General features: G+C 38.5%; 1 protein-coding gene across 14 annotated transcripts in view; it reads right to left on the reverse strand.

The window, feature by feature from the left end:
• Positions 1–259: 259 nt before the first annotated feature.
• The window catches only part of plcb4a (phospholipase C, beta 4a), a 568,665-nt gene continuing 550,210 nt past the window's right edge, over positions 260–18,714 (reverse strand). For all 14 annotated transcript variants that reach the window (XM_072265513.1, XM_072265516.1, XM_072265515.1 and 11 more), the window contains one exon: positions 260–2,915. In XM_072265513.1, coding sequence (XP_072121614.1) covers positions 2,827–2,915 — 89 coding nt within the window. In that variant the 3' untranslated portion in view covers positions 260–2,826. The remainder of the gene's footprint in view (positions 2,916–18,714) is intronic.

Raw genomic sequence — 18,714 nt, forward strand, 5'->3', positions numbered from 1 at the left:
AGTGGGAGTCACAGCTTAGCTTGTTGAACTATAGGTAGGGGTGGGATGATGCATCATAGGGAACTGAATGCATGTTTCCTACTACTTTTTGACAATAAACCAAATATGGTTTGGGAAGTAAAGCTGACATATTATTCTTCCAGTGATTGACTTGTTCTGGAGCAAAACTTGTAATAAATAATTTCAAGTTTGTTCTTAGTTGCATAAACTATCAGATTGTTTACCTGTTGTAAAACAGTACTCCAGCCAAAATCACTTCTCAATTTTGTTGTTTAATTATAATGGGGTACAGAAACTATAAAATCGTATTAAAGAATCAAGAGAACATTAATTAAGGTTCATAATCTTCTACCTTATAATTTGACAGACAATATAAATATAAAGCACCTTCACCAAATTTCTTTTTCTATATAATATATATTATATATATATTTAAACAAAACCAGTACATGTAAGTGATACTTGTAAAACAGCCTGCTTTTTCAGCAAACCTACTATAGCTAAGTATATAAGCAGTAGGACAGTTATCCAATATAAAACAGCCATTTAAAGACAGTATCTACCAGCAAATAAGATTTCTTTTTAAATCTATATACCCGAGTTGCAAAATTTCGATAATTCCAATGTTTTCACATTGCACTTCATTTCCTTGTGAAAGCAGCAATTCTAGTACCAATCAGTTTTATCAGTGGTACATTAAAAGGACCGTTACAGTAGTATGCAATACATTTCAGTGATACCTACATATACAATACCATAACTGATATGTTGTCAACGCTATCTGTTTTAGAGGATAAAAATGGCTTGCTGGAGAAGAATCCCTCAAAATGGCTGATAACACAAATTTGCATTCCCAGAAACAAATATATTCTTAGCAAGTCTGCAAGTTTTACACAATCACACAGCCCTTAGAATAATTGATATGCCTTAAAACACATTTTGGTCTTAAATGATGGTATAGTCTTAAATACATATTTACAAACAGTATTTCATCATGATATTTTCAACATTACTGTTTTGAGAGCAAGTTTGCCTTCTGTTGTGTAATGTTTTAGTCATTACCGGAAAAACAGAATTTAAGTCATTAAAGTATATTATCAAATAACATCAATTGGCAAGAATGTTTTAAATACTTTTTTAGACACAGATTTGACCCTCTCCTCAAGGCATTACATATTGAAGTAAAATGGTGCATGTAACTGACCCTCGTGCTTTGCTTTAAGCAGTATTATGAAAGGTAGTCTTTTACACTGCAGTTAAAGACATATTGTTATAAATTATCTAGAATTACGCAGTGTTTCACTAGCCAAATGGGCAAAGTTTTGATTTTAAAATTTTACTTCTATATTACCATTCATTTAAAAGGAATGTGATTCATTGACTCTCTGGTCTATAGTGATGTGTATTTTTATTTCATTCTCGCGGACTGGAGTATACAAATCTTTGCTGCTCTAGTCCACACCTCAGAAAATAATATTGAATACCTTATTGTTTATTACTTATTAGAAGTTAATGTTATGCATTCCTGCACCAGTGTAATAACGTAGATTTTGTTTACATTATGTGCTTAGAATATTAAATAGCCTCCCTGATTCAATATCTGTTATTTTTTTAGTTTGAAACAATGTATAAACTTCACTTTGAATCATTTTTTCCCCTTATCTTGATTGTTGTTAGTTATTTTGAAGTGGAAAGCTTATGGACATGTACACATTATTTTCGGAAACTTGCATCTCTCAAAATTTTCAAAAGGATTTCCTTTACAAACAAACCCTTAATAAAGGCCTTTGATCGTAGAGAGTAATGAATGCTGGAAATAAATCATTTCAAATTCATTTACTAGTAACAATTTGGAAGTTTTATATAAATGACAAGAACATTTTTATGACAAACTATTTTAGGCAATCTAATGTTAATGGGCAATAACATTCCTAATTTAATATTAACATGCAAGTAATCCATTGCAAGCTACAAAATAGTTATTAATGCAGTACCATGCAATGAAAACTGTAAAAGGAACATTTACATTAGTATGACATAATTTTTCTATTCTGGAATTATTTTGGTGTGTATAACTGCTGCTTGGCAATGCTTTCACTTACTGTCCTTTAGGTGGTGGTTGGCGTGCCATTTCCTTGAACTAAATTTCTTTTTTTCCTCAAACAATTCTGATCAATGTTTTGCACTTGAAGGGTCAAAATGTCTAGGTAAGATCTTTCTCGTGAAACAATAACTATTCCCTGGATGCTCCAAATTGTAAGTATTATTAAGATTTACAATCTTACATCAGTAGTTGTAGATAGTACAGAGATGCACAGATAGATCATCGTTTTAGTGTATATTCTAGACTGAAAGAGTATATATATATATAGACAATGTTTGCTTTTTGGATGATGTTTACACAGGATAAACAGACTTCTTGGCAAATCAGAAGGTGGTTTATGTCCTAACTTGTACTCCAGTGCACATCATTCATAGTGCTTTGACCTACCCCTACCTCATCCCAGTCCCTGCTTTGCCAGAGTAGCCATTTACCATCTTACAGTGTTAAACCAAATGAAATCATCACTGTCAGCATGGCTTTACTGACTACCTTGGCTAAAAGACCATGATTAAAATAAATTACTTGGAGACGTATTAAATAGAATTAACAATCTTTAAAGTGCTCATGACATTAAAGCCATACATATCAGTGTATGCAGATTTTTTGATACTGAAAATTGATGGCTGCAAAAGATTTGTGAGGTAAGAAAAGATAGCAAAATTGTGGCTAGAATTTGTAGTTTGGGCATCATTATTCATTGTATGCCTGACTGATGTATTGTCTCAATCAGTTTCTGGGGAACTCAGACCACTGTTGCTGGTCTGCGATCCATCTCTGCCTCCAGCTTCACCATCTGCCGCATCTCTTTTGCCTGCGGATGAAAACAAGATCATTCTATTTTACAATTTTAAAATGACAGCCTAAGAATAAAAGTAAATGTTTCTTTTGAAAACACCAAACATTTCAGGTTTTAGATATAGCAGTGCAATTATAACACAATTTCTTCCTAGCCCAAGGAGTTCTTTACTTCTCAAGACTAGGATTCATAATGTTATGTCCATTATCAGAAACTAACACAGACGCTTTTGGCAACAAAATAGGGTTTAAGATTTATTTCATCCAACTAATCACCATTAAACATAGGTACATGACCAACAATAATGACATATGATATTTAGCATATCTTTGAATAGAGTACATCTGTTAAAAGTTCATTAGGAAATAAAGTTAGAGTAACCTGAAAGGACACAACATCATCAGCTGAAGTGCCTGTATTGTGCTGTAATGGACTATGCTCCATGAAATGCTATCATTCTGTGAAGCTGACAGGAAGTTTACGGTCTTAACAGTGTAGATAAGCACAAAAATCATTGTTACTTTCAGTGAGCCAACTGCACTGTACACAGGCGACACTGTGGATTTCCAATTAAATCAATTATCTACAAACAAGCTCCTCTTTAAAGTACACAGAAAATCCTATGCTTAGTTGCACAAGGTTTGAGTAGTTCTTCTACAGGATAATCAACCATAATTGAAATCTATATGGCTGTTAAAAAGTTATAGTTACATGCAAAGTCTTTAAAAAGTTAATTAGAAATTGCTTCTGGGTTTAATAACCATGAGAATTCTTGAAGGTGATAGGCTGCCCAGTTAGTTTGATGATTCTAGTAATACTGGAAAAAGTAGATTTCTAGAACAACAAGTTCATTAAAAATATGGAAGTTTTCTTTGAAGCAATACCACTTACTATTGACCCTCTGCAATGACCGCAACTTTGGGCCACTTATAGACAGAATTGAAAATCAGAAGTGGAGGACAGCTCCCCTCTAATAAAAGAAGATGAATACTTGCCCCATACTGAATATACACATCATCATTATACATCAACTTCAACTGATTAAGGACAACATTAATAAACCGTTAAAGTACTGTCCTTGATCCGCAATAACGCTGGGTTTCTATAGGTCATTTATTTGGGTCTGACACATCACAAACATGGTTTTCTTCTGCTGCATCAGGAACTGTAGCACATAGCAGCCTTTGATAGGACTGACTAAACTGGATTTGGAGTATCACAGACTGATTACATTCCGTTTCATTTGTATTCCCACTCCCTTACTTACTGACTTGTCCTTTGAAAATTATTTGAGTATTCTAGTACCATACTGCTGAAGAACTTGAATACAAGAACACTGAGAACTGGCAGCAGTGATAACTTAAAATTACTTTACATTTACCTCAAATAAACCCCAGTAATCCCATTCCCTTCCTCCTATTTCCTAGAACATAGACAGCACAGTACAGGCCTTTCGAACCATGATGATGTGTCTACCTTTTAACCTACACTAAGATCAATCTAACCCTTCCCTCCTAACAAGACTCCATTTTCTATCATCCATGTCCCAATCTAAGAGTTTCTTACATGTCCCTAATGTATCTGCCTCTACCAGCACCCCTGGCAGGGTGTTCCATGTACCCATCACTCTCTCTGTGGGGGGAAAAACTTACCTCTAACATTGCCCCTATAGTTTCCTCAAATTACCTTAAAATTATGCCCCCTGGTATTAGCCATTTCCACTCCGGGAAAAAGTCTCTTGTCTATCTACTCCATCTGTGCCTCTCAATGTTTTATGCACCTCTATCAAATCGCCTCTCGTTCTCCTTCACTTCAAAAAGTCCTAGCTCACTCAACTTATCCTCATAAGATATGCTCTCTAATCCAGACCTTCCCACGTAAATAACTTCACACTTTTTCAGGTTAAACATCATCTGGCACTTTTCAGCCCAGCTCTGCATCATGATCAATGTCCACTGTAAACTTTGACAACCTTCTACTTCTACACCATCCACAACTACCAAACCTTCATATCATCTGCAAACCTACTAACCCATCCTTCCACTTCCTCATCCAAGCAGTTTATAAAAATCACAAACAGCAGGGACCCTAGAACCGATCTCTACAGAACACCAGTGGCCAATGACCTCCAGGGAGAATACACTCCATCTACAACCACCTGCTGCCTTCTGTGGGCAAGTCAAAATTTTAAATCCACACAGCCACATTTCCCTGACATTCCCATGCCTCCTGACTTTCTGAATGAGCCTATCATGAGGAACTTTATCAAGTGCCTTAATAAAATCTATATATACCCCATGCACTGCTCGATCTGCATCCAGGTGCTTTGTCACATCCTCAAAGAATTCAATTAGGCTTGTGAGTATGACCTGCCCCTCACCGAGCCATGCTGACTATCCCCAATCAGGCTACACTTTTTCAAATGCTCATAAATCCTGTCTCTAAGAATCTTCTCCAATAATTTGCTCACCACTGAAGTAAGCCTCATTGGTCTATAACTCTCAGGGTTAACCTTACTCCCTTTCTTGAACAAAGGAATAACATTTGCCACCTTGCAATCATCTGGTACTACTCCTATTGCCAGTGACGACAGAATGATTATTGTCAAAGGTGCAGCAATCTCTTCCTATGCTTCCTATAGTAAACTCGCCTATATTCTGTCCAGTTCTGAGGACTTATCTATCCTAACATTTTGAAAAAGTTCTAGCGCATTCTCTTTTTTAACCTTGACATGTTCTAGCATATCAGTCTGTTTTATGCTGTCCTCGCAAACATCAAGGTCCCTCTTACTGGTGAATATTGAAGCAAAGTATTCATTAAGGACTTTCACTACTTCCTCCCCCCCTCGCATATGTTTCCTCTTCCATTCCGGATTGGTCTTATCATCAATCTAGTCAACCTCCTGTTCTTCACTTATGTGTAAAATTTCTTAATCCTATCCGCCAAGGCCTTCTCATGCTTCCTTCCAGCTCTCCTAGGTCATTCTTCAGCTCCTTCCTGGCTACCCTGTAACTCTCTAGAGCCCCACCTGAACTTTGCTTCCTAAACCTTAGGTAAACTTCTTACTTCCTGTGACTCGATATCCCACATCTCTTCTGCAGGCATTGGAGAGAGTCTAGAGGAGGTCCATGAGAATGATCCCAGGAATAAAAGGGTTAACGTATGAAGAGCATTTGATGACATGCATTAGAGTTTAGAAAAATGGGGGTGGGGGGAAATCTCATTGAAACTTTAGCCAGAGGGTGGTGAATCTGTGGAATTCATTGCCACAGACGGCTGTTCGGGTCAGTTCACTGTGTATATTTAAGGTGGAGATTGTTTGGTTTTTGATTAATCGGGGTGTCAAAGGTTATAGGGAGAAGGTAGAAGGATGGGGCTGAGAGGGATAATAAATCAGCCATAATGGAATGGCAGAGAAGAATCAATAGGTCGAATGGCCTAATTCTGCTCCTAGGTCTTATGGTCTCTTGTCGACCATTGTTTCTTCATCCTGCCATCCTTTCCCTCCTCAATGGGCAAACCTATCCAGAACTCCCTGTAAGCGCCCCCTTAAAAAGTCTACTTTTCCATTGTGCATGATCCTGAGTGTATCCGTTCCCAAGTTAAGTGTCAAATTTCCTGCCTAAAAGCAGCATAACTCCCCCTCTGCCAAATCAATACTGTCTGCTCCTATTCCAAGCTATGGTAAAGGTCGGGGTGTTGTGGTCACTGTCTTCAAAATGCTCACCCTTATACATCTGCAATTTTTCCCTCTTTCACATATGCCAATTAAACTCTGTTTTGGTTCTTTTTTCTATTAATATACACTACAGGTAATTTACAGAAGCCTATTAATCTACATGGAAAGAAAATACAGCAACTAGAGGTGGTCACAGGGAGAACTTGCAAATTCCTCACAGATACCACCTGTAGTTAGAATCAACAACAGGGGGCCTCAGACTCTGAGAAAGAAGCATCAACTGTTGCACCACCAGGCCTGATAGTAAATAATTAAAACCTAAGTTGCAATGGGTGTACCCTTGTGCACCCTTATAAAGACAGGTTTGGACACTTACACAATAACTCAGAACTAACTTGGAAGGTATCTGTCTGAGTAACTTTAATTTACAGGAAGTTTGAGATTAGCCACATAAAATTCCTGAGAACATATGGGACAAAAACAGGAGAATTAGCTTTGTGGCAACCATTACTCTCTGTGAAGTGTTTCGTTTAGGGACTTAGATTAAGCAGTTGCTGACAAACAAGCCTGATCCACAAATATAATCGATACCATATATGGAATGTAGTAAAAGACCTGAGAGATAGTTGCCAATCCTTTTGTTGATGAGATGCTAAAATCAGCTAGGAAACTTTGAGATAAAAGCAGAAAATGCACCAGAATAGATGAAAGGTTATCCACTTAAAATGTGAACTGTTTCTCCCTCCATGGCTGTCACCTGACCTACTGAGTGTTTCAAGAGTTTTCTGTTTTCATTTCAGGCTTCAAGCAACAACCTATCAATTGATGCCAGAACTTTTCTCAGTCTATTTTAAAGAACTCTGTTAGACAATTCCACAACCTGTGACTTGTCCTAACGCACAAGTCATGAGGAACTGTATCAATTACTTGTGCAGTTAGTATGAATCATGAGGTTGTCCGCTACTACTGTAGCCTAAAGTTCACTTATTTTGCAGTAAGTCAAGTCAGTACTCACTTTTCAGAAGCAATTGTAATGGCCGCATCAACTTTTCATACACAACAGTAAGGCTTACAATATATTGCAATCAGTACTACCCTTTGAAGCTATGGATACTCAGATCAAGATAATGTACTCTAAACCCTGCAGTTTAACATTGTGACCACTCTAAAATGGACTTTATGTTCTTTCTTGTAAAAATTGTGTAATGGATGTTTTTCTTCTGAATGTGGCTTATATAAATCTATGTACCTACCTGTAGTGATGTTCCTGCAAGTAGGCTTTTCATTGCACCTGTGCATATGATAATAAATGTGACGTTCTATTATTGTACATTTAAACACAGGCACAATGAAATGCACCATTTAGATAAGCAGCAAATTTTGAGGATCTGAATTGGGCCGGGACCATTTGGAATGTGGGCTGCTTACGGTTTCAAAGATTATGATAGTGCATTAACCCTGTACACTAAAGAATGCGTGGTCAGGTTCTGCTCTAACTCCATCTGCAAGTTTGAAGGTGATACCTCCATAGCGGGCCATATCTCAAACAACAATGAGTTAGGGTACAGGAAGCAGACAGAGAGCTTAGTAACGTCAGCAAAACAAAGGACCTGGTCATTGACTTCAGGAAATGGGTTGGTACACATGCTCCTATCTACATTAATGGTGTTGAGGCTGACAGTGTTGAAGGTTCTAAGTTCCTAGGAGTGAACATCACCAACAGCCTGTCCTTGTCCAACCACGTAGATGTCATGGCCAAGAAAGGTCACCAACAACTCTAGCGTAAGACAGCATGACAAGGCACTTCAGTGCCTCTACTTTCTTACAAGTTTTCGTAGATTTGACACATCACCAAAAAACTTGACAAACTTCTATGTACACACTGTAAAGTATCCTAACTGATTGCATCATGGCCTGGTATGGAAACACCAATGTCCAGCTATGAAAAAGTAGTGGATACAGCTCAGTCCATCACAGGCAAAACACTTCACACTATTGAGTACCACATGAAAGCAGCATCCAGTCTCACCATCCAGGCCATATCCCTTTCTCACTACTATCATCAGGCAGAAATACAGAAGTCTTAGGTCCCACAACAGCCGGTTCAGGAACAGTTATTACCATCCAAAATCTGGCTCCTGAACTGGCATTGACAACTTCATTCACCACTACTCTAAGCCGATTCCATGACCCACAGACGCATTTTTAAGCACTCTTTTATAACTCATGTTCTTAGTATTATTCTTAATTGCAGTTTGTCTTTTTTGCCTCAGTTGTTTGTCAGTCTTTGTCTGCTTGTGTATAATTTTTCATAAAATTCTATTGTAATTCTTTTTTCCCTCTAAATGCCTGCAAGAAAATGGATTTCCAAGTAGTGTATGGTTACATATACAAACTTTGATAATAAATTTTCTCAGGAGGCTGAAGAAATTTGGCATGACCTCGTCAACACTCATCCGTTTTAACTGATGCACCATATAAAGCATCCTATTTGGCTGCTTAACGGCTTAGCCTGGCAACTGCTCCGCATGTGATCGCAAGAAATTGCAGAGTTTGGACACAGCTCAGCGTGTTACAGAAACCAGCCTTCCCTCAATGGACTCTGTCCGTACTTCTCACTGCCTCAGTAAAGCAGCCAGCATTATCAAAAAAAACCCTAGCCACCCCGAACATTGTATCATCTTCCACCATCCATTGTGCAGAAGAAACAAAAGCCTGAATGTATATTCTACCAGGCTCAAGGACAGCTTCTATGCTGCTGTTTGAATGGCTTCCTAATACGATAAGATGGACTCACTTCACAAAAAACCATAAAATATAGGTGCAGAATTAGGCCCATCAAGTCTGCTCCACCATTTCATCATGGAGGATCCAATTTTCTTCTCGGCCCTAATCTCCTGCCTTTTCCCTGCATCACTTCATGCCCTGACTAATCAAGAATCTATCAACCTCACCTCAAATATACATAATGGCTTGGCTTCCACATCTACTGGTGGCAAAGAATTCCACAAATTCACCACTCTCTGGCTAAAGAAATTCCTCCTCATCTGTTCTAAAAGGTTGCCCCTCTATTCTGAGGCTCTGTTCTTTGGTCTTAGACTCTCCCGCCATAGGAAACATCCCCTCCGCATCCACTCTGTCAAGGCCTTTCATCACTCGATAAGTTTCAATAAGGTCACCCTTTATTCTTCTGAATTCTAATGAATACAGAATACGATCTACCTTGTTATAAGCTTGCACCCATTGTTCACTGTATCACTGTACATATGACAATAATATATCAATTCCAATTACTATTTCTAATTTCTGTTTTAAGACCCATGAATTCAATCATGGACTAAAAGATGCAATTCATATGAAATACAAACTTTCTTACAGTTCCCATAACAAAGAAAATAACTTGCACTGATGGTTGTAACTTGTGTCAATGTTCTTGCAGGTATTATTACCTTTATTACTTCTACTCTCCTCTTGTCCTTAAGATCCCCCCCTACAATATTGTACGACTTTAAATGATTTTATCTGGGACAGATTTTAGCATAAAGTTCATCATCTGTTCATCTAAGTACCAATAATTACAGCCATTTCATCATATAACTAAATATGTATCTAGGTCAGAAAAAAATTTAAAAAGGGAAATGACAAGCTGGACTAATGTTCAAGTAAATTACATAATAAGGCATTTGAACAAATTACATAAAAGATAATGATGCAGGTTTGATCTATTGGGTACTCAAACTATTTACTATTTCCATGATGCTATGATTCATTTTACCCATTTTATTTCCTGAGAATCATTTGAAAATATTCCTGTTACCATGGCATAGTTGAATTATTCTGACATCGAGCAATCAGACAACAGCGACTATATTTCAGGTATGTATGAAAACAATCTAATAGTACAAATTGTGCAAATACTGTTAGCATGTAAACATTTCGATTTATGCAACTCAAGTTCTTACAAGGCTTATAATTCAAAGCAGCTTGTTTTAAATTTTAGAAATGCCATCAGATCATGAAATGTCTCCTCTCTATTAGATGTAGGCTGTAAACTGAAGCATGGGGAACTATTCTGTGCTGCTAAGTTAAGATATGCAGGCTGAATCCTTTGTGCTGTTGAATTTTGTAGCGTGTCCTGGACTCCTGAGAATGCAATGAATATTAGACAAGTCTCTGCAAAGGATGGGAAAACAATCAAATGAAATGGTCTTTAGGTATAACATGATCAGGGAAGTGGATTTCAAATGCATTTGTCCATTTCAGAGAGAGTGTTCTTCCTTGGAATGGAAGTGTTTGAACTAACTACTTATGTTATCACTGTCAAGATGCTCATTGTTCTTCCTTAATTATTCAATGTTTGTGTTAATGAACGTCAGTATGAAAAGGTTTGTATTGTTTGTGCATGCCAGAATTAAATGATTAGTGAAAATATTTCTGCATTCATGATTACAAACAATTTTAGTATGCTTTGGACAATGGCCAGAATTATGGAGGCAATGTGATAAGAGAACTTCTACAGGTGGAACTCTAGATTCTTATCAATCTACTCCCCACATCATAATGGGAGATTGGTAGAAATTTTGTTACTTTTCTTACATACAATCCTGTGCTCTTGAGTACACTTTTTATTGTTGGTTTCATTGTCATGCAAAAGTAATGGTTCCTTAATTGAGAAGTGTTTGTTGTGAAGAGGGAATTATTTTTCACTTTGTTGATAAACTTAACAGTCTGCTACTGGCAAACAAACGACAATTAAAAATAACTATTGCCTGTATGCCAAATTTTAATCAATACTCATCTGCTTATACAATGATGATATTAATGCTACCTTAAATATATTTTATATGGACATTAAATAAATGCTATTAGCAGCTTTCCCAAAGCTAGCATATTTTTCCTACACTGTTTAAATGACAGTCTTTTTCCTTGTAAATTTGGTGTTGGGCTGAACATTCTGTGTGAGTAAGATGAAATGTGCTTTAGTGCCTGAGATGAATGTATAAAGTGGCATATGATTGATTGTTTGTGACTTCAGATAATATGTGGGTGAATAATACTGGGCGATTTAATGTGCAGATGACTGTGCAGGAGAGATAGTGGGTGGATGCATCCAAACATACTAATTTTAAGCTCTGTAATGAAAAGCAACTGCCATAACCTGTCCCCTTTCTATCCCACCCTCCCACCCACCTCTACCTCTGGAAAGCTGAACAAAGACCCCGTCTTTCTTCCTCACTATGTAAAACAACACAGCATTTTTAAATAAGTCAAGCCCGGTGGTATATTTTTTATGAAATGTGATAAAGGAAACCAGTAGAAACAAGTATGTTTAGCAGTGCTGCTAAAATGGATTATTCTCCTGCCACTGAAGTGAAAAAGGGGTGGTAAATTTCAAATGACACATTTCTCTCCAACTTCACTCAGAAAAATGTAAGTGGCAGAAGCACAGAAGGACAACGATGCGTTACCCTCGGGCAGATAAGGCTGCGTTCTGTGCAATAATAACTTTTACTCAAAAGACCAAGAAAAACTCATTCATCTACCTTGAGGCCTCCGGTGATCAGGGTTGACCATGATTGTTCCATCCTGGCTGTCTACGATCAGTTGATACGCAAACCAGGACAGTATGATATGGAGTGCAAGCTACTGCCCATTCAGCAGGCTCCCCCTCTCCACACAGCTGATGAATCCAAAGAACGGCAGATACTGATACAGTTCATCCACCTTACTATGACTTATCACTCAGTCTATTTGTAGTAGCTAGCTAATGTGCGCAAGCTATTGATCTATTTCTGCTATGTGGTAACAATATTTGACAATGGCTGGCAAAATATGTGTCCCTAGAGACTGACTCCTCTATTGACTTACAGAGACACACAGCACAGAAATTGGCCCTAAAGCCAGTTGGTACACGTAGGCCAAAAATCCCATCTATTTCCCTGCATCTGGACCATATCCCTACACCTTTCCAATTCATGTACCTGTCCAAATACCTTTTAATTCCCTCAACCACATCCTCTGGCAGTTTATTGCACATACTGATCATTCTCTGGGTGAAAAAGTTGCCTCTCAGGTTCCAATTAAATCCCTCCCCTCTCATCTTAAACCTTTGTCCACTAGTTTGTGATCCCCAACCACAGGAAAAAGTCTGTGCACATTCATTCTATCTTCCCCTTATAATAAGACCATAAGATATAGGAGCAGAAGTAGGCCATTCAGCCCATTGGGTCTGCTCTGCCATTCAATCATGGGCTGATCCAATTCTTCCAGTCATCCCCACTTCCCTGCCTTCTCTCCATACCCTTTAATGCCCTGGCTAATCAAGAACCTATCTATCTCTGCCTTAAATGCACCTAATGACTTGGCCTCCACAGCCGCTCATGGCAACAAATTCCACAGATCTACAACCCTCTGACTAAAATAATTTCTCTGCACCTCTGTTCTAAATGGACATCCTTCAATACTGAAGTTGTGCCCTCTTGTCCTAGACTCCCCTACCATGGGAACTAACTTTGCCATATGTTATATACTCGCAGAAGATCACCCATCATTCACATATAATCCAATTGTCCTCAACTGCTCTGCCTCTCTCCATAACTCAGTCCCTCAAGTCTCTACATCTTTGTAAATCTCCTCTACACTCTTTCCAACTTAATGGCATTGTTCCTATAGCAGTCTGACAAAAACTGAACACAATATTCCAAACATGGCCTCACCAGTATCTTGTATAACTGCAACATTACAACACAATTTAAAAACTCAGTGCCTCAACTAATGAAGGCCAATGTGCCAAAACTCTTCTTTGCCACCCTGTCTATCTGTGATGCCACTTTAAAGGAACCATGTTCTTATACTCCCAGGTCCCTCTGTTTGACAAACGTTCTCCGGGGCGCCCTACCTTCACTGTGAAAGTCTGACCAAAATGCAACAGCTGCACTCCATTTGCTATTCCTCAGCCCACTTACATGATTACCCAGTTAATCATGACCCCCCTGTAAATCCTGATAAACATCTTTGCTGGAAATGACACTGCCTCCGTTAAGTGTTATCTGCAAACTTACTTTACCATACCTTGTACATCACATCAAAATCATTGCTGGAGATGAAACTAGTAATCGGCTTAGCACTGAGCCCAGAGGAATGCCATTATTGACAAGCCTCCAATCCAAAAAGCAACTCTCCACCATCACCCTCTGCTTTCTACCATTGCGTCAAATCTGTATCCAATTAGCTAACTCTCTCTGAGTCCCGTGTGATCTGACTTTCCATAGAAGGCAACCATGGGGAAACTCATCAAATGTGTTACTCAAATCCATATAGACCACATCTACTATACTGCCCTAACTGACCTTCCTGTTAATTCTTCCAACAACTAAATTAAATTAATGAGATATGATCTCCCTCGCACAAAGCAAAGCATGACTATCCCCTTGACATTGACAGAAATCAAGCACAGACATCTGCTACTCATTAGAATTGGAGTAGAAATTATCCTGGACTCTAAGGGGCAGCCTAACCAAAAATAGAGGTAAAATTCAGGCTGATTCAAAAAGCATCTATTGAAAGGTGAGAGTCGCCAATCCTAAAACCAATATCCTTACAAGACAAATTTTGCTGGCCAAGGGGTTTCCATTTTTACAATAATCTTATCATAACCCATTTAATTCTTCTCAAATTCCCATAATCTACAGCTCACCTACATACCGGGGGTAATTTACAATGGCTATGTACCAGCCTGTATGTTCTTTGAGAAGAAGCAGTAAACCACAGCACCTAGAGGAAACAGAGTCACAAAAGACCCTACAAACTCTGGATATGTAGTACCAGAGGTCCAGAGTTACTGGGGCTGTAAGGCATTAGTTCTACTAGCTGAGCCACTGTAATGCCCATGGTAGCACTACAGCAGCTTCTTACCAATAGCTTGTTCAAGATAGCCCTGTGTATGGCAGTTCAAGTAATGGAAATTCTCACTTACAGAATTTACAAACCACTCCTCAAAAACTGAGATATTGGATAAAAATTCAGACTATAGAATATAAGGGAAAAAAGACAAATTGTCAAAAAAATTACAATTTTGTCAATTTTTGAAAGGATTTGCAATACAAATAGATTTCCAGGAACACAACCCATCCATAACATGGGGGTATACTTGGTAAGATAATATGAGAAACAATTTATAGAAAAGCAAGCTGAAGCATTCAAAAGTGCTCGTGGAATTCAGAAAAATAAAATCCACAAAAAATACAAGAACAAATTAGTCATTCATATGACCATAAGACATGGGAGCCATTTCAGCATGGCTGATCCACTTTCCCCCTCTGTACCATTCTCCTGTCTTTCCCCCATAACCTTTCATGCACTGACTAATCAAAAACCTATCAACCTCTGCCTTAAATACACCCAATGAACTGGCCACCTGAGGCAACGAATTCCACAGATTCACCACACTCTGCCCAAAGAAATATCCCTTCATCTCTGTTCTAAATGGACATCCCTCAATTCTAAGGCTGTGCCCACTGGTCCTAGACTCACCCATGAAAGGAAACATCCCCTCCAAATCCACTTTATCTAGGCCTTTCAACTTTCACTAGGTTTCAAGGAGATTCCCACTCCCCCCCACTGTTCTTTTAAATTCCAGTGAGTATAGGCCCAGAGCCCTCAAATGCTTTTCATACTTCTTTAATCCTGGAATCATTCTCATGAACTTCCTCTGGATGCTTTCTAATATCAACACATCCTTTCTTAGATAAAAGGCTCAAAACTGCTCACAATATTCCAGGTGAGGCCTCACCAGTGCCTTATAAAGCCTACATCCTTATATCTATATTCCAGTCCTCTCGAAATGAATGCTAACATTGCATTTGCCTTCCATAAATCCAACTCAACGTGCAAGTTAACATTTAGGGAATTCCCCACAAGAACATCCAAGTCCCTTGCATCTTATATTTTTGAATTTTCTCCTCATTTAGAAAATAGGTTATTACCTTTTATTCCTTCTACCAAACTGCATGATCATACACTTCTCAACATTGTGTTCCACTTGCCAATTATTTGCCCATTCTCCTAATCAAAGTCTTTCTGCAGCCTCACAGCTTCCCCAACATTACCCTATCTTCATATTGACCGCAAACTTGGCTCCAAAGCCATAAATTCCACCACCTAGATCACTGACATATAACTTAAAAATAAGCCGTCCCAAAACTAACACCTGCAGAACACAACTGGTCACTGGCAGCCAACTAGAAAGGGCTCCCTTTATTCCCACTCTTTGCCTCCTACAAATCAGCCAATCCTCTATCCATGCTAGTATCTTTCCTGTAGTACCATGGGCTCACATCTCGTTAACCAGCCTCATGTGCTGCTCCTTGTCAAAGGCCTTCTGATAATTCAAGTACACAACATCCACCGATTCTCCTTTGTCTATCCTGCCTTCACAATACTACTACTACTTTTGGGCATATCTACCCTGTACCAGCCGAATTGTTTCAACTTTGGCCAGCTCTTCTCTCATGTCTCAATAGTTCCCTTTACTCCACTGTAATACTGATTGATATATCTGACTTTATCTTCTCCCTCCCAAATTGCAGGATGAGTGCTATCAGATTATGATCACTGCCTCCTGAGGGCTCCTTTATCTTAAACTCCATAATCAAATCCAGTTTATTACACAACACCCAATCAAGAATAGCCTTTCCCCTAGTGGGCTCAACCACAAGCTGCTCTAAAATGGCATCTCGTAGGCATTCTACAAATTCTCTCTCTTGGGAACTAGCACCAACCTGGTTTTCCCAATCTACCCGCATATTGAAATTTCCCATGACGATCATAACATTGCCCTTTTGACTTGTGTTTTCTATTTCCCGGTGAAATTTACATCCCATATCCTGGCTACTGTTTGGAGACTTGTGTATAACTTCCATCAGGGTCTTTTAACCTTTGCAGTTTCTTAGCTCTACAAACAAGGATTCTACATACTCCAATCCCATGTGAGCTCTAAGAATTTGATTACATTTTATTTTTAGTCAACAGAACGACTCCACCCCCTCTATCTACGTGCCTGTCCTTTCAATACAATGTGTATCCTCGGATGTTAAGCTCCCAACTATGATCTTTTTTCAGCCACGACTCAATGATGGCCAAAAATGTCATACCTGCCAATTTCCAACTGCGCAGCAAGATCATCTATCCTGTTCTGTATACTGTGTGCATTCAAATATATCCCTTCAGTACGAGATTCGTTACCATTTTTGATTTTGTCCCCAAGTTAAATTGCAACTCATCTGACTGACTGCAATTTTGTCCTATCATCTGCCAGTTTTATTATGAAAAACTGGAATTAAAAAATTAATTGCTGAAAAACAGAACAATATAATAAAAAACATATGCATAAAAAGGAAAAACTGGAAATATGTTTTATTCTGTAAAATTTTATCATGTTGGGCAATCATAGAATGCTAAAATAGTAAATACTCTAGTATGTATTTGGCAGTTATGTGTAAAGTGAGATAAGAGATTATATAACCACATTTAAAATTAAAAAGAACCTAAATCAATCAAACTCAGGTATTTTAATTAAATCAACAAATTTTAAAGTAATTTTGAAAAATGTTCACAAAAACACTTAATAAAAGGTGTAGTTTCACAGAATAAAATATCCATGTTTAAAAAAGGGAAAAATAGCATTTTCATATATGTTTAAACAAATCATCATAGTTAAACCAGTTAGAAGTACAAATAATGAATCCCATTTAATAGTGAAAAAAGATAAATACCTTAATTGTCAACATGGATTTCAAGAGGGTCTCCTTAAATTATTTAAATCATTAACCAGAAATCATAGAAAATATAATGCAGTGGATGTCACTTATTAAGATCTCCAAAAGGCCTATAATAAGGTGCAATGCAACAGTCAAATGAATAATATGACAGCAGGTGGAATTAGAGACAGGAATAGCTAGATAGCTTCATGACAGAGAGAGGTTGGGGATACAAGATGACTATTAATTAGGACAGGCTAGAATTTAGGGCCAACAAAGATCAGCATCTTTGGTTTTACAGACAGGAAAAAATTGCCTAAAGATTGGATTTCTCCTCTATTGGATTTCTCCTCATAATTGTAGATAACTCTCACACTGCCCTAGCCTCCTTTACTCCAGGATGACAAGACCAAACCTAACCAAATCTCTCCTTATTACTCAAGCCTTCCAATCTAGCCAACATTCTCACAAATCTTATATAGTGGAGACAGTCAAATATTTGACAGATCAAGGAATTAAGGGTTATTGGGAACAGGCGCAGAACAGGAGTTGAGGGCAGGGTAGATGAATCATGTAGAATGGGGGGGGGGCAGGTTTGAGACATTCATGTTCCTGTGAAGCACTACGTACTAAGATAGGCATACACCCATACATTACAATCATTATTAAAAATAATCCACTCAGGATGGCTCCAAGCTTCAGTCTCCGTAGGGTCGTGAGGATGGTTTGGAGGGCAGAGAGAGGAGTTGAGGGTCTGGTTAGGGTTTGGGGTCAAGGCCTCCACTCCGCATTTGAAGGCCAAAGGACATCTGTGGACAGATGTTAGGCCAACCAATGCCGTGTATGAAGATTAGTGGGGATGAGGACTGGTGCCACCCCTACCCCTCCCCCCCCACAGGTGAGTGAATGCCCCCCGGGATCAGAAAGACCGGAGGTCCTAACAGGCAGGAGTCACAAGCGCTGGTGACCTCCTAGGTACATGAGTTGGTGAAGCCGGAATTCGAAGCCTAGAGTTCAAGGTCTGCTTTAGTGAGTCTGAAGTTCGAGGCCATGAGTTCATGGTCCTGTCATCAGGAAGTCCTGGGGTCAATATAAAAGATCAAGGTCCGATGGCTAAAGATCAAAAGTCGATTGGAAGTCTAGAAGTCGAGGCCTGATGTCCAAAGCCCTGGGTCGGCAGGACCAATGGGGCAATCAATATGTGTAAATGAGATGGGAGGGAAGAAAGGGACTTGCTTTGTTGTTTGGTTGTTAAGGCAACCGACATTTCACTGTATGTTTCAATGTTCATGTGATAACTAAATGAATCTGAATTTAAAAGATACAAATAAGGAGATATTGGCCAGTGGAATTAAAATGTCAGCAATGCTGCAAGCAG

The sequence above is a fragment of the Mobula birostris genome, chromosome 8, assembly GCF_030028105.1.
Source record: "Mobula birostris isolate sMobBir1 chromosome 8, sMobBir1.hap1, whole genome shotgun sequence".
NCBI classification, from domain to species: domain Eukaryota; kingdom Metazoa; phylum Chordata; class Chondrichthyes; order Myliobatiformes; family Myliobatidae; genus Mobula; species Mobula birostris.